We start from the raw sequence: 14,824 nt of genomic DNA on the forward strand, positions 1-14,824 counted from the left end.
AGATCTGCCTGCCTTTGCCTCCCAAGTGGTAGGATTGAAAGCTTGTACCACCACACTCGGTTTTAAAAACTTTGCAAAATATTGTTTATATATGGGTGCTAGAGAGATAGCTCAGTGGTTAAGAGCACTTGCTGCTCTTGTGGAGAGCCCAATTTCTGTTTACAGCACCCACATGACAGCTCACAACCACCCCTAACTTCCAGCTCCAGAAGTTCTTTCTTTCTTCCAGGGACATGAGACATGCATGTGGATACATATAAGCAGGCATTCACACATACACATTCAATAAAAATAAATCTAAGACTATATTCCATTTATGCCAGAAGAGGGCATCAAATCTCACTATAGATGGTTATGAGCCTCCATGTAGTTGCTGGGACTTGAACTCATGATCTCTGGAAGAGCAGCCAGTTCTCTTAACCACTGAGCCATCTCTCCAGCCCCTATACAGTGTTTCTTGATGAATACCTGCGTTGCTTCCATTCTTTTGGTGGAATGACACTACTGTGACTATGTGTGTTCCTCTCTTGATTTTTAGGTATATAGCTACCAGAAGTGCAATGCATGACTCATGTATTCTATTTAATTTTTCATCCTTTGCAAACCAGTAGGAAGGGCTACAGTTTTTTATATTCCTAATAGTAATATGCAAGGGTTTTCATTTCTTTCTGGTTTTGTTTGTTTATTCATTTGTATTTGGGGGATAGGTTTATTTATTTTATTTCTATATGTATGAATGTTTTGCCTGCATGTACGCCTGTGTACCACATGCCTACCTGGTGTCTGTAGAAGTCAGAAGAGGGGTTTAGATATCCAGAACTGGAGTTACAGAGGGTTATGAGCCACCATGTAGGTTCTGGAAACCAAACCTGGTTCCTCTGCAAGAACAAGTGTTCTTAACTGCTGAGCCGTCTCTCCAGCCCCTGGATGGTTTTCTGGGGTTTGTTTTTTGTTTTGTTTGTTTGTTTGTTTGTTTTTTGAGACAGGATTTCTCTGTGTAGCTTTGCACCTTTCCTGGAACTCACTTGGTAGTCCATGTTGGCCTTGAACTCAACCGCCTGCCTCTGCCTCCCAAATGCTGGAATTAAAGGCGTGCCCACCACCGTCCGGCTTGTTTTTGTTTTTTTAAAGACAGGGTTTCTCTCTGTAGTGCAGGCTTCCTTGTAATTTTCCACAGTCCTGTCTCAGTCCCCATGTGCTGAGATTACAGGTATGTACCACCACACCCAGCTCAAGTTTTAGTTTTTTATATCCTTGATGGTACTTGTTAGTTTCTGTTTTCTTGCTCTGATTTCTTGTAAATTTATTTATTTTCCTTGGTTTTCTAAAGACAGGGTCTCACAGATCTGGCTGTCCTAGAAATCACTATGTAGACCAGGCTTGCCTTGCACTTACAGAGACCTGCCTGCCTCTGCCTTCCAAGTGCTGGGATTAAAGGTGTGTGTCACTATGCCCAACTGTGCGTTTATTTTTTTAATAGCCACCCTAATAGATGTAAAGAGGTATCTTCCATTTGTGTTCTTTCTTTGTTGAACTCATACATATAGTTTTAGAGGTTGAACCTAAGACTGTCACTGAGTTACATCCCTAGCGATTTTTGGGTTTTATTTTGAAATGGGATGAGGAGATGACTGAGTAGCTGACATCACACGTGTGCCACCAAGCCCAGCTTGAAGAGGCATCTCATTATGTTTTGACACAGGTTCCCTAATGATGAGGAATATTAAGTAATTTCCATGTACATATTGGCCATTTGTATATCTTGTTGAGAGAAATACCTATTCAAGTCCTTTGGATTCTTCAGTTTTTCTGAATGGTCTTTTAGTACTGGGATTTGGAGAGCAGTGAGATACAACTTGAAACCAATCAAGTAAATACTATCATGACTATGCATTTTCTTTAAAGAGGTCATATATATCCAAAACAGAATTTCTTTCCGTGAGCTTCAGCGTAGCTTAGCCCTGAACTTTAGACTGCCATACTAGTAGTGCCTTTGTTGCTCAGGAGTAAGTTCACTCATAGATAAGAGCAAGGAACTAAGACAATACTTCAGTCAATAAGGTATTTAGGGGCTGGAGAGATGGCTCAGAGGTTAAGAGCACTGGCTGTTCTTCCAGAGGTTCTGAGTTCAATTCCCAGCACCCACATGGTGGCTCACAACCATCTGTAATGAGATCTGGCGCCCTCTTCTGGAATGCAGGCAGAACACTGTATACCTAATAAATAAATCTTTTAAAAAAAAAAAAAAGGTATTTAGATCTGTTACTGCTCCATTAACGCAGCCTCAGAAGGGGGCTGTCCCTGTCAGCACCTGTTTGCCAATGCTGCTTGGCCCTATTTTTTCCCTTTTCTTTTTTTAATTGCTCCATATCAGTTTGTTTTTGTTTTTTTATTTTGTAATTATTTTTCTTTCTCCTTATCTCTCTTTTAGAGCTATAATGTGAAACTCTTCTTTGTTCGTTTGTTTTGTTTGTTTTTTTAAGACAGGGTTTCTTTATGTAACAGTCCTGGCTGTCCTGGAACTCACTCTGTAGCCCAGGCTAGCCTCAAACTCACAGAGATCCACCTGCCTCTGCCTCCTGAGTGCTGGGATTAAAGGTGTGAGTCATCAAACCTAGTTGGATATTTTAGCTGTAATTTTTAGTAACCATTTAAAATAACCCAATACCATTTAATACAATATTATCAACCATTGTCTTTATCTAGTTCCAAAACATTTTCATCACCTCAAACCTAACATTGATGTTTTTGTTTTTGTTTTATTTCAGTTTTTTGGGAAAAAAAAAAGGTTTAGAAAACTTTCTACATTGTTTCATTTGCTTATTATCTGGAATAAAGTACTGAATTTTGATTGTATTCATCTTCAGGTGATTTCAAGTGTCCTATCAAAGAAGAAATAGCAATTACCAGTGGTGAATGGGAAGTTCTTGGCCGGCATGGATCTAATGTATGTCTCTTTATTCTATTGATAAGTTTGGTCAGCCTCTGCTTTGTGTACACAATGCAGGAAAAAAAATGAATAATACAATATATGTATGTATATAAGTATGTAGGACTCCAGTGTTTTACAATATTGTTAGGGCCTAGAAGAATACAAATTCTTACAAAGGAAGAATCTTACTTTAATCAGGGTGTGGTGATAAATACCTTTACTTCCAGCACTTGGGAGGCAAGAGAGGTGGATCTCTGTGAGGTTGAGGCCAGCCTGGTCTACCTAACAAGTTTTAGACCAACCAGAGCTATATCTTAATACCCTGTCTTTAAAAAATTAAAATAAATTTTTAGAAAATCTTATTTTAAATTATAAAGCTCATCTATTTTATGGCTGTAGGATAAGATACATTCCAGTTACTAAAGACTGCCATTTTCAATGATTTTAGTGTGTGTGTGTGTGTGTGTGTGTGTGTGTGTGTGTGTGTGTGTGTATGGGTGTTTTGCCTGCATGCATGTCTGTGCACCACATGCATGCCTAGTGCCCAGGGAAAGTAGAAGAGGGTGTCAGATCCCCTAGAACTGGAGTTATAGATGGTTGTGAGCCCGTGTGACTGCTAAGAATTGAAACCAAAGTCTTATGGAAGAGTAACCAATGCCCTTAACCACTGAGCCATCATTCCACCCCAAGATCACCATTTTCAAATATATTATTGCCGTTTAGTAAGGAAATAATTTGTATATTTAGGGCTTTTAAAAGTTGTGAGTTAGCATATAACCTGAAAATTATTTTTTAGGCATGATAGACTGTTCATGTTTTTACATTAGAAATTATATTTAGCATTCTTGAGGTAGAAATTTCTTTCGTTTACCTGTTTTTATTTTATCTCACATATTTAAACATTTTGAGCATCAGTTAATGGGGAAGAGTTGCTCCGAGCTTGTGGCTTTCTGTAACAATTCAATGAAAGCCTTTGACTCTGAGGTTTTGGTCAATGCTATGGATTGACCTCAGCCTGAAGTGCTGGGCGAGTGCCCTAGTGTTAAGCCACATCGCAGCTACTTTTGAATTTTTATTTTGTGACTGGGTCTTTGTTGCTGTGTTGCCCAGGTTGGCCTTGAGCTTCACTCTGTAAAGCAGGCAGGCCTCAGCCGGGTGGTGATGGTACACGCCTTTAATCCCAGCACTCGGGAGGCAGAGCCAGGCAGATCTCTGTGAGATCGAGGCCAGCCTGGTCTACAAAGTGAGTTCCAGGTAGGCGCCACAGGATTTAGTGGTGGCCTGAGTGTGCTTTCATCAAACTTAGAGGAGTAGTACCTGTCCTGACATCTTTAGAATCATGATGGCCTCTGCGGTGGTTCAGGCAATGAAAGAAAGATCAAGGAGCTGAGGAGCTGGCTCAGTTTGGTGAAGTGATTGCTGTGCAAGCCCAGGCCTCAGATGGGCTCTCCAAGCCTGCCTAACACCCACCTCCAACTGAATGTACACACACAGTGAGCATGCATGCTTGCACTTGTGAACACACACCTGAACATATGTGAGCATGCACATGAACACACACACACACACACACACACACACACAGATTCTGGTCCCACACTTTTTTGTTTATAAAATCCTTAGACTAGTGTTGGTAAGACACTCCCACCATGATGTGCTCCCTCAGCACAGGCCCAAATGACTGCAGACTAGAATCTCTAAAATTACACATTAAAATGAAGTCTTACTGTAGGCAACCTTTTAAGTCTGAGTTCACTAGGGCCTCATATAGCCATCTGGTTACTGTCTGTTTCACCTCTGTAGATGCTACTGCTGGTACCTGAGGGAAGAAATCTCATGGTGGAATGGTAGGTTCTAATAACAAAAATCATGCTCAGGTTGTTTCCTGAGCCATCGAGATGTCTCAGCAGGTAAAGTCACTTACTGCCAAGTCCCGCAGCCAGAGTTGCATTCCTAGAACCCACACAGTAGAAGGAGAGATGTGACTCCTCATGTGTTCCTCTGTTTGCCACATGCATGCTGTGGCACACATGCATGCACACATGCAGGCAGACATAGACACAAAACAAAACAAATTTTTTGTAATTGTAGTGGTTGGAGTTAAGAGCTACCAGGTCATATGTCAGTACCATATGATACTGACATAAACCCCAAAATGGCATGAGCAGACATACCCTTACTTGGGCAACCTAAATGACTCTCCTGTTCACCCCCGTGGGCATGAGTTTTTCGAGTCATGCTAATTTTTGTGATGTGTTTGTTCCTCTCAAATTCTTCCTCTATTTTCTGCATTTTTGCTTTGCTTTTTATCTTTATATTGCCTTTTTCTCCTTGGCTTTTACAAGTCACTCTGTTCCACTCAGACTTCTACAGCAACAACAGAGTAAAGCTTTCAGGCTCAAGCTCATATAACTCTTAGTTTTGAGGGTGATACTCAGAGTGTGGTCCCAGACCAAGGATGGAACATGCAAATCACTTGGGACCATGCTAGAAATTCAGGTTCCATTCTACCCAGTCCTCCTCAGAAACTGGTGGTAGGAACCAACAATCTGTTCAGCATCCCTGGAAAGTGTAATCCTATTGAATATAAGTTCTTACATTAAACAAAGAAAAAAGCCTTACCAATGGGGGTGAAGACAGTGTAGAAAGGCCTGAGTCCCTGCTCCTTCTGTGGTAAAACCAGCTTGACTGAAGAGATAACACATGCCTGTGGGGATTCTTGAATGTTTGTTTTCATTTAGGAATGGATGAATCTACTTTAAAAAGTTAATAATGAAAGGTGTGTGTGTGTGTGTGTGTGTGTGTGTGTGTGTGAGAGAGAGAGAGAGAGAGAGAGAGAGAGAGAGAGAGAGAGAGAGAGAGAGAGAGAAATTTATAATACTTTTACAATCTATCTTTTATCTCTATAAAACATTTTGAATTCTAATACATTTTCAGTAGGCTTGTATAATATTTTAAAGTAACAATAAAAGAAAACCGTTTCTTGTATAATATTTTAAAGTAACAATGAAAGAAAACTGTTTATTTAGATTACTGTAATTTGGCAAGAATATTGAGTGAATTCAGTTCTAGATAGTAACTTAAAAGATCTTATCTAGGGCTGGGGACACTGTATTGTATCCAATGTCAATGCTTAAAATAAATCTTACCCTTGCTTATTTATAAACTGCACTGTTGCTGAAGCTGGTTGATTCCAGTTTTTTCTCAACCTGATAGATAAAACACTTTTGCAAATTTGTATGAAAGGTCTAAAAAAGAACTAAGCTACCACTGCACTGGCTATGGAGAGAAATAAAGTTAATCTCTTTCCAGTGGGCAAATGAGGTACGATGTAGGTATTTCCCTCTGAGGAATTCTTACTAGAAGGAAACAATTCTCTTATTATAAGAGAAGTACACAATGCAGTCTGGTCAGGACATTTTCCCAATCGTGTATAATTCAGCCTTTTATCTTCTGGACAAGATCTATTTTCAGCCATAAGCCAAACCAAGTCACATTACTATCGGTAGCAAAGTAAAGACAGTAAAGACAAAAGAAGCCCAAGTCAGAGGAGTAGGGTGATTCTGTATGAAATGGGGGCTGTCTGTGTCTTGCTAGCCTCGTAAGCATTATGCAGGTACTGATTTGTGCTCTGACTTTTGCAGATCTGGGTTGATGAGGTCAGAAAGCTGGTGTACTTTGAAGGCACCAGAGACTCTCCTTTGGAGCATCACCTGTATGTGACCAGTTATGCAAACCCTGGTGAAGTGGTGAGGCTGACTGACCGAGGCTACTCCCACTCCTGCCGCCTCAGCCAGGTACTGTGTCCCCGTGGGGGGTCCTGTCATAGAAGAGCCCCGTGTTCACATCAAGTGTTCACATACATTCCCTTTGAGTAACGGGAAAATTGGTGACACTGGCCAGCAGAAGCCTTGTCCAGGCAGAGCACTGTGTGTTTGCATCAGCTGTCAAACTCCCGCTGTCTTCTTGCCCCAGCGTTGGTGTGTATGAGCGTGGGTGGCTTTCCTTGGCCTTCCTGTGGAAAGCTGTTGTTGTCTCTCTTTTCTCTAGCATTGTGACTTCTTTATAAGTAAGTATAGCAACCAGAAGAATCCACACTGCGTGTCCCTCTACAAACTCTCAAGTCCTGAAGATGACCCAGTTCGGAAAACAAAGGAATTTTGGGCCACCATTTTGGATTCAGCAGGTACTCCTTTCCCCTGAACCTAGGCTTAACTAAGATTGGTGCCAGAGTGCACTGTGCTGATGTCCTGTCCATGTCTCTTGGGCTGTCTTCCCATTGCTCAGCCCTCCCTGTCCCTGAGCGGCTGGGCTTCAGGTAGACCTCACTTCCTAGTCTGTAAACTGCTGAATGAGCTGGGTTTCTTTTCCTCCAAGCAGGAGCATGTCTAGAAACCTTTTGGAAAAGCAGATTAAGATAATGTATTCTAAACTTAGGAAGGCCCTTTGAGCATCGACATTGACCCTTTAGAGAATGACTAGTTGGCTGCTTTCTGTAAGTTTCAGAGTCTTTGCAGGAGCCATCTTAATAGTAGCCAGCTCTTGCTCCCTGTGAGAGCAAAGAACACTGCTGGAGAAAGACAGGCTCTCATTCTGTAGCCCAGGCTTGACTTTACTGTGAACCAGACTAGCCTTGAACTCAACAATCCTCCTGCCTTGGCCTCTAGGTGCTAGTATTTCAGGCATGAGCTGTCATGTGACCTACTTTTCAAACCTTACTTTCTGTACTTTTCACACCTTTTTTTTTTTTTTTTTTTTTTGGTTTTGGGTTTTTGGTTTTTCAAGACGGGGTTTACTCTGTGCAACATTGCGCCTTTCCTGAAACTCACTCTGTAGCCTAGGCTGGCCTTGAACTCACAGAGATCTGCCTGCCTCTGCCTCCCAAGTGCTGGGATTAAAGGCATGTGCCACCACTGCCCTCCTTTCTGTGTTAGTTACTTTATACATCGCTATGGCTGACTACCTGAGAATAGCAGCTGTGGAAAGGTTGATTTTAACTCACAGTCTAAAACGAAGGCATGGTGGCAGGAGCTTAAGGTGACTGTCACATTCAACTCGCTTTTCCCTTTTTATTCTGTTAGGGACTCCAGCCTAAAAAATACCATCCTCATTTAGAGTGGATCTTCCTAAATTAACTGAATCTGAAAAACCCCTCACAGACATGCCCAGAGGTTCATTTTCACAACTGACGAAATCACCTATCACCATCTTTTTAAATTTTTATGTGTGTGTGTGTGTGTGTGTGTGTGTGTGTGTGTGTGTGTGTCACAAGTGTGCCATAGAAGCTAGAAGAGGGCTTTGGCTCTCTTGGAGCTGGAGTTCCAGGCAGTTGTGGTGCCTGGTGTGGGTGCTGGGAACTGACCTCGGGTCCTCTGGAAGAGCAGCAAGTGCTTTTACCTAGTGAACCACCTTTCCAGCCCTGCAATTTCTTACATGTCAGGAATAGACCTTTTTATATGTCTTTAACTCACTTTATCTTCAAATTTATTTTCATTCATGGCTCTTGACTAAGAGATCAAAGCATCAGTGTGGGGTTGGGGAGACGGCTTAGTGGGTAGGAGTGCTTGCTGTCCACCATGAAGTCCTCTTCAGATCATCAGCGCCATAAACTCCAGGTGTAGCTGTGCCTGCAGCTCAGCACTGGAGAGGACCTAGGTGGATCCCAGGAGCTTGCTAGCCCATCAGCCTCACAGAAGTGCAACCTTCTGATGCAGGGAGTGTTTCCAGGCCATAAGGTAGAAATGGATGAAGGAGGACACCTGATGTCTTTCTTTGGATTTCACCTAAGTGCACAGGCATAGGAACCTGAACACGCATCTGCACCACACACACATCATGTGCAACACACACAAATAATCTTAATCTTAGCTCTCAGGAGACTGAGGCAGGCGGATCTCTTTGAGTTCAAGGCCAACCTGATCCACAAATGGAGTTCCTGGACAGCCAGGGCTATATAGCAAGACCCTGTCTAAAAACAAAACAAAACAAACAAACAAAAAAAGTAATTTTTTTAAAAAAAACTTAAACTAGTAAAGGCCCAAGTGTTTGTGCATATTTTAAAGTTGAGGAGCGCAGTGGGCCGGTCATATGGTAATAATCTCTGCTTGATGGAAACAGCACTGTGCACAGCACTGAGGGCCGTTTGATAGAGCTTTGGGGAGCCAGAGTCTGGAGATCACTTTCTTGTTTCTAGGTTCTGGTTGGCTTGATCAGAAACAAGTGTGTGGGGGCTGGGGATTTAGCTCAGTGGTAGAGCGCTTGCCTAGCAAGCACAAGGCCCTGGGTTCAAGGCCCTGGGTTCGGTCCTCAGTTCTGGGAAAAAAAAAAAAAAAAGCAACAAGTGTGTGTTGAGCCCCTGCTGTGAGTAGGCTGCACTGACTAAGTTAGATACAATTCTCTTTCTCTACCTGCAACTCACGGAAATGAGTGCCTGTTGCTGATCAGGTGTGTGCCTTGACACCAGTAAGTGAAGACTGAACTTAGCACTAGATACTTGTTTAGTTCTGCATGTAAACACCTCCTAGGTGCCAAAGGTTACTCAAAATTCAGTGTGTCTGAATCTGAAAAAGACAGTTTGATATTCTTTTGTTTTATTTTAAAATGTTCGTTTATTACAAACTGATAACCTGAGAGAGGGGTAGTAGTTGCTGGGGAGGAGAGCTGAGTTTTGATGCTTTCTTCTCTGAGTTCAGATTGCAGGGTGCCTCTGAGAACTCCTTTACAGGCTCTGTTGCTACCCACAGGTCCTCTTCCTGACTATACCCCTCCAGAAATTTTTTCTTTTGAAAGTACCACTGGATTTACACTGTATGGGATGTTGTATAAGCCTCATGACCTACAACCTGGAAAGAAATACCCCACTGTGCTCTTCATATATGGTGGTCCCCAGGTGAGTATATAAATTCATGTAAATACACATACATACATATATGTTTTAGGTGATTTCTACTTTATGTGTATGAGTATTTATGTCTGCATATCGATCTGTGCATCATGTGCATGCCTGATGCCTGCAGCGTTCAGAAGGGAGTGTAAGAACTCCTTGATACTGTTGGTACAGGATGGGGCTTAGCTTACAGTGGGAGGGGAGTGGCAGACTCTGATCACCCAAGGCCCACATAATCTAAGGTCAGAAAGGCCACAGAGACCATCTTAGCCTAGGGCCCAGCTCAGTGGTAGAACACTGGCCTGGCATGGTTAGGTTCAACCCCAGTGCCAAAGTAGGGGCAGCTTTTAATTTTTTGGTGAAGGATAATGATAGAAGTGGGGAGGAGCCAGGCAGCAGTCAGACCTCATTTACATTTTGGAAAGAGCACTGTTTGTGCCTGAAGGTAAGAGGAGGAGCAGGAAGCCAGTGTGGCAGCTGTTGCAGTGACGTTAGGCACAGAGAGCACACACAGGGCAGGGGGGCCTGCTCCCTCCCTTGCTCCCTCACACCACTAACCATGCTCAGCTCTTGCCAGCATTTAATCAAAAAACTAGCAAATCAGATTTCATAAAAATTAAAACTTTTAACCAGGCGCATCTCTGTGAGTCTGAGGCCAGCCTGGTCTACAGAGTGAGATCCAGGACAGGCACCAAAACTACACAGAGAAACTTTGTCTCGAAAAACAAAACAAAACAAAACAAAAAAAAAAAACAAAAAAAAAAGAAAGAAAGAAAGAAAAAGAAAAAAGCCCATAAATACAACAACAAAAAGCCGGTGGTGGTGGTGGTGGCACACACTCTTAATCCCAGCACTCAGGAGGCAGGGGCAGGTGGATCTCTGTGAGTTTGAGGCCAGCCTGGTCTACAGAGTGAGTTCCAGGACAGGCTCTAAAGCTACACAGAGAAACCCTGTCTTGGGGGAAAAACAAAAATAAAATCCTCACACATAGAGCCAGGCAATGGTGGTATACATCTTTAATCCCAGCACTCAGGAGACAGAGGCTGGCAGATCTCTGAGTTCAAGGCCAGCCTGGTCTACAAAGTGAGTTCCAAGAGAGCCAGGCCTACACAGAGAAACCCTGTCTTAAAAAACAGGGTTTTTTAACAAAATGCGATGCATTTTGTGCGTGTCCAGCTACTGCTAACCACTTCTTTCTGTCTGTGCTAGTACTCCTGCCCTGTCTCCTTCACGACTTCATGTCCTCTTTTCTATTGTTATTAATAACTCCAAGTCCAGTTAGTGCTGCTTATGTGTGCTAATTACTGAATGGACAGTTCACAGAATACAGAACATATAAATAGACTTTCCTCAGTTCAGCCCCATCCCCCAACCACTTTCAAATAATCACTCAGAGGCTTATATTAATTATAATTGTTTGGCAATGGCTCAGGCTTATTACTAGCTAGCTCTTACATTTAAATTAACCCATATTTCTTCTCCATGCTTTGCCACCTGTGGCTTGTTACCTCTCCTTTTCTCTGTCTTGCTTCCTCCGCGGCTGGATAGCATCTCCCGTCTCCGCCCTTCCCCTTCCCATCATTCTCAGGGTGGCTTTCTCGCCTAACTTCCTGCCCAGCTACCGGCCTGTCAGCTTTTTATTAACCAGTGAGAGTAAGACATGTTCACAGTGTGCAGAAGGATTATTGCACAGCAGATACGTGGCAACAACTGTGTGTAGGAGGGAATACACAGGTACCAGGGAGCTCCAGCTCGATGCCCTGGTGAGAGCGGAGCCCCATGTAGTATGATGGGCAAGGAAATGGCACAGCTGCTTCAGTAACGAGTTTGTCTCTAAATTCATGTAATAACTGTGTATGTTTGTGAGATACACTTTGTGTTTGTTTGTGAGAGAAGATCTTGCTTTATTACCCAGGCTGGCTAGAACTCCTTGGCTCAAGTAGTCTTCTTGCCTCAGTCTCTCCAGTAGCTGAGACTACAGACCTCAATGCACCTGGCCTCCCCACCCCTCTCTCATTATTTTGTATTTATGTGTGCATGCATGATATATAGGGGTTGCCGCGGTGCATGTGGAGGTCAGAGAACAACTTGGTGCAGTTTTCCCTTACCTGTAATGGGTTCCAGAAATCAAACCAGTCTTGCACAGCACATTTTTTACCCACTTAGCCATTTCTCCAGCCCCCCCCCCCTTTTTTTTTTCTTTTTTTGACATAGGGTCTCAATGTGTGGTTCTGGCCAGCCTGGAACTCGATTTATAGACCAGGCTGGCCTCAAACTCAGAGACTTTGCCTGCCTCTGCTTCCCAAGTGCTGGGATTAAAGGCGTGCGCCACCATGCGTGGCTCCCTCTCATTTTTATCAGAACCTCTTTTCAATATCTATCTTAGTGTTCAGCACTGTTGACTACACTCTCATGTTGCTCTATAGCCCAGAAACTTTCTGGGAAATGTCACTAGGCTGTTTCATCGTTGTGTAGGCATCATAGATACATGCTTACACAGACCTAGCTGGAACATTGGTGGGACTGCTGCTGCAGTGGAACTACATTGTTTTATATGTGAATCTTGTTTTGTGTATGACCCTGGGCACTGAGCCCAGGACCCTGCATACTAATTATTCATTCCATGACTGAGCTACACAAATAACCCTAAAATCTTTGTTTATTTGTTTGTTTTGTTCTGTTTTTCAAGACAGGGTTTCTTTGTGTCACCCTGGCTGTCCTGGAACTTGCTCTGTAAACCAGGCTGGCTTTGAACTCACAGAGATTCACCTGCCTCTGCTTCCCAAGTGCTTGGATTAAAGGTATGCACCACCACCACCTGGCCCTAAACTCTTCATTATCGTTTGCAGGAGGACACTTCAAATAATGATTAAAATATAGTATAAACTGGGCCTGGTAGTTCATACCTGTAATGCCAGCTTTGAGGGAGATGGAGGCAGAGTCATGAAGATTGAAAGTTCAAAATCCAGCCATGGCAACTTAGTTATACTCTCTCTTAAAAATAAAAGTAAAAGGGGACCTAAGGGTGTGTAGCTCAGTGGTGATTGCTTACCATGTGCAGGGCCCTAGATTCAGTCCCTGCATTGGCCAAATACTCACATACACAAACACATACTCCAGTGACCTAGTCATCTCTTAGCAGCCATTGTTTGGTGCATAATTACATGTGCTCTCTTTCGTAACATTGCAGGGCAGTAGCTTGTTTACACTAATATTACCCCAAACACAAGAGTAATGCGCTGTGTCCCTGGCCATGCAGTCCTTAGATGACAGGAGGCTCTTGGCTCCATCATGAGCCCATGGGACCACCGTTTCATGAGTGCCCTGAGCCGACTGAAACATCTTTTCACTAGATACAACTCCATTTCTAATAAAGCTCCTATAGCTCAAATGTTAAATGGCCATTTAATAAAAAATCCTGGTACCAGATACTGGTGTAAATGCTAAAAGATCAGAGAGACAAAGGAACAAGCCACCTCTTACCTCTAGGACTTCTCAGCCTGAAAAAGCCTCAGCTGATAGGCCTCTAGCCGAATGAGCCTCCTCAGCTGAAAAGGCTTCAGTTCCTGTCTCTTCACGCCTTATATACCTTTCTCCGCCCAGCCATTAAAAAGGTGTGTGTGCTTCCCAAGTGCTGGGATTAAAGGTGTGTGCCACCACTACCTGGCTCTGTTTCTCTCCTAGACTAAATCAGTCTCCTGTAGTCCAGGGTGACTTTGAACTCACAGAGATCCAGATGGATCTCTGCCTCCCGAGTGCTAGGATTAAAGGTCTTTGTTTAATCTAGTGGCTTGTTCTGTTCTCTGATCTTCAGGCAAATTTTATTAGGGTACACAATATATCACCACAACTACCAAGATGGTCACTTTGAAGTGTAGTCTCTAGGGTGATAAAGTAATTTAAAAATTATGATACTTTCACACTAATTTGTCTAACAGGAAAAAGGTAACTGGGCTGATGACAGTGTTCATTAAAATGCTACATCTGGCCAGGCAGTGGTGGTACAGCAGCTTTCTCGGTGGGGCAATCTGAAGTGTCTGAGCTAGAATGAAGCCTGCAGGTGTGGAGTTTCTGTGAAGGCTTGAGAGAGACAGTAAGCGTGGGCAGCGTAAACACGCAGAGACTTGAGTAAACGTAAAGATGTCTCTCTTGACACTTACCTTTTAAAGGCAGAATAGTAGTAAGTACATTCAGCTTTCTGGCTTTTGCAGTGTCTTTCCATCTCATGGTTTATATGCTGCCATGTAATGTCGCTGAAGCTGTGTTTCTTTTCCAGGTGCAGCTGGTGAACAATCGCTTTAAAGGAGTCAAGTATTTCCGCCTGAACACCCTGGCTTCCCTGGGATACGTGGTTGTGGTGATAGACAACAGGGGATCCTGTCACCGAGGGCTGAAATTTGAAGGCGCCTTTAAATATAAAATGGTGGGTGAGCAGAGAACATTCTCTTTTCCGGACGTTTTCATTTTCTTACACTTTATTCAAGTTGGGGGAGGCTCTGAGTGACAGTGAGAGAGAATGTGTTAGAACGGAGCAGCGGGAAGAATCGTAGTTTGGTTTATATTAGGCTCGCTCCTGTGGACCTGTACATACCTCCCAGGAGCTGAGGTACAGCCACTTCTGCAGAAGTGTGCCCTTTCCAGTTAGTACTCTCTCCTCAGCCCCAAGGCAGCCTCGTTTAGTTGCCAGAGTCCCACATGCTACTGAGGAATCACTAAGATTGGTTCTGTCCTCTGTGAAGAGGGAAACCGACTGGGTAGTTCCTTCCTTGTGACAAGCCTCTTTCTCTCTGCAGGAAGCTTTAATTGCTACCTTTTAGAGATGCCCCAGGTCCTTTCTGCTGCTTTGGGAAATGATGACAGTCCGATGTTCCTTTTGCACAATAAGGCAGTCCCTGTGGCTGCCAGTGTGTTGGACATGCTGAGTAAGACATGGGATGGTCTCCCACAGCCAGTTCTTTGACCTTATGTTGTATTCTCATGTAAGTTTTTTTTGTTGCTTTATTTTT

General features: G+C 43.2%; 1 protein-coding gene across 4 annotated transcripts in view; it reads left to right on the forward strand.

Annotated features, from left to right (window-relative positions):
- Positions 1–14,824, forward strand: part of Dpp8 (dipeptidyl peptidase 8) — a 59,091-nt gene that overhangs the window by 32,080 nt on the left and 12,187 nt on the right. For 3 of the 4 annotated variants that reach the window (XM_006979340.4, XM_015998028.3, XM_015998027.3), the window contains exons 13-17: positions 2,868–2,947; positions 6,577–6,729; positions 6,983–7,118; positions 9,676–9,821; positions 14,095–14,241. In XM_006979340.4, the coding sequence (XP_006979402.1) occupies positions 2,868–2,947; positions 6,577–6,729; positions 6,983–7,118; positions 9,676–9,821; positions 14,095–14,241 (662 nt within the window). Of the gene's footprint in view, positions 1–2,867; positions 2,948–6,576; positions 6,730–6,982; positions 7,119–9,675; positions 9,822–14,094; positions 14,242–14,611; positions 14,798–14,824 lie in introns of those variants that run through there. The other variant, XM_015998029.3, reaches the window with a different exon arrangement.

Source organism: Peromyscus maniculatus, chromosome 7 (genome assembly GCF_049852395.1).
Source record: "Peromyscus maniculatus bairdii isolate BWxNUB_F1_BW_parent chromosome 7, HU_Pman_BW_mat_3.1, whole genome shotgun sequence".
In the NCBI taxonomy this organism is placed as follows: domain Eukaryota; kingdom Metazoa; phylum Chordata; class Mammalia; order Rodentia; family Cricetidae; genus Peromyscus; species Peromyscus maniculatus.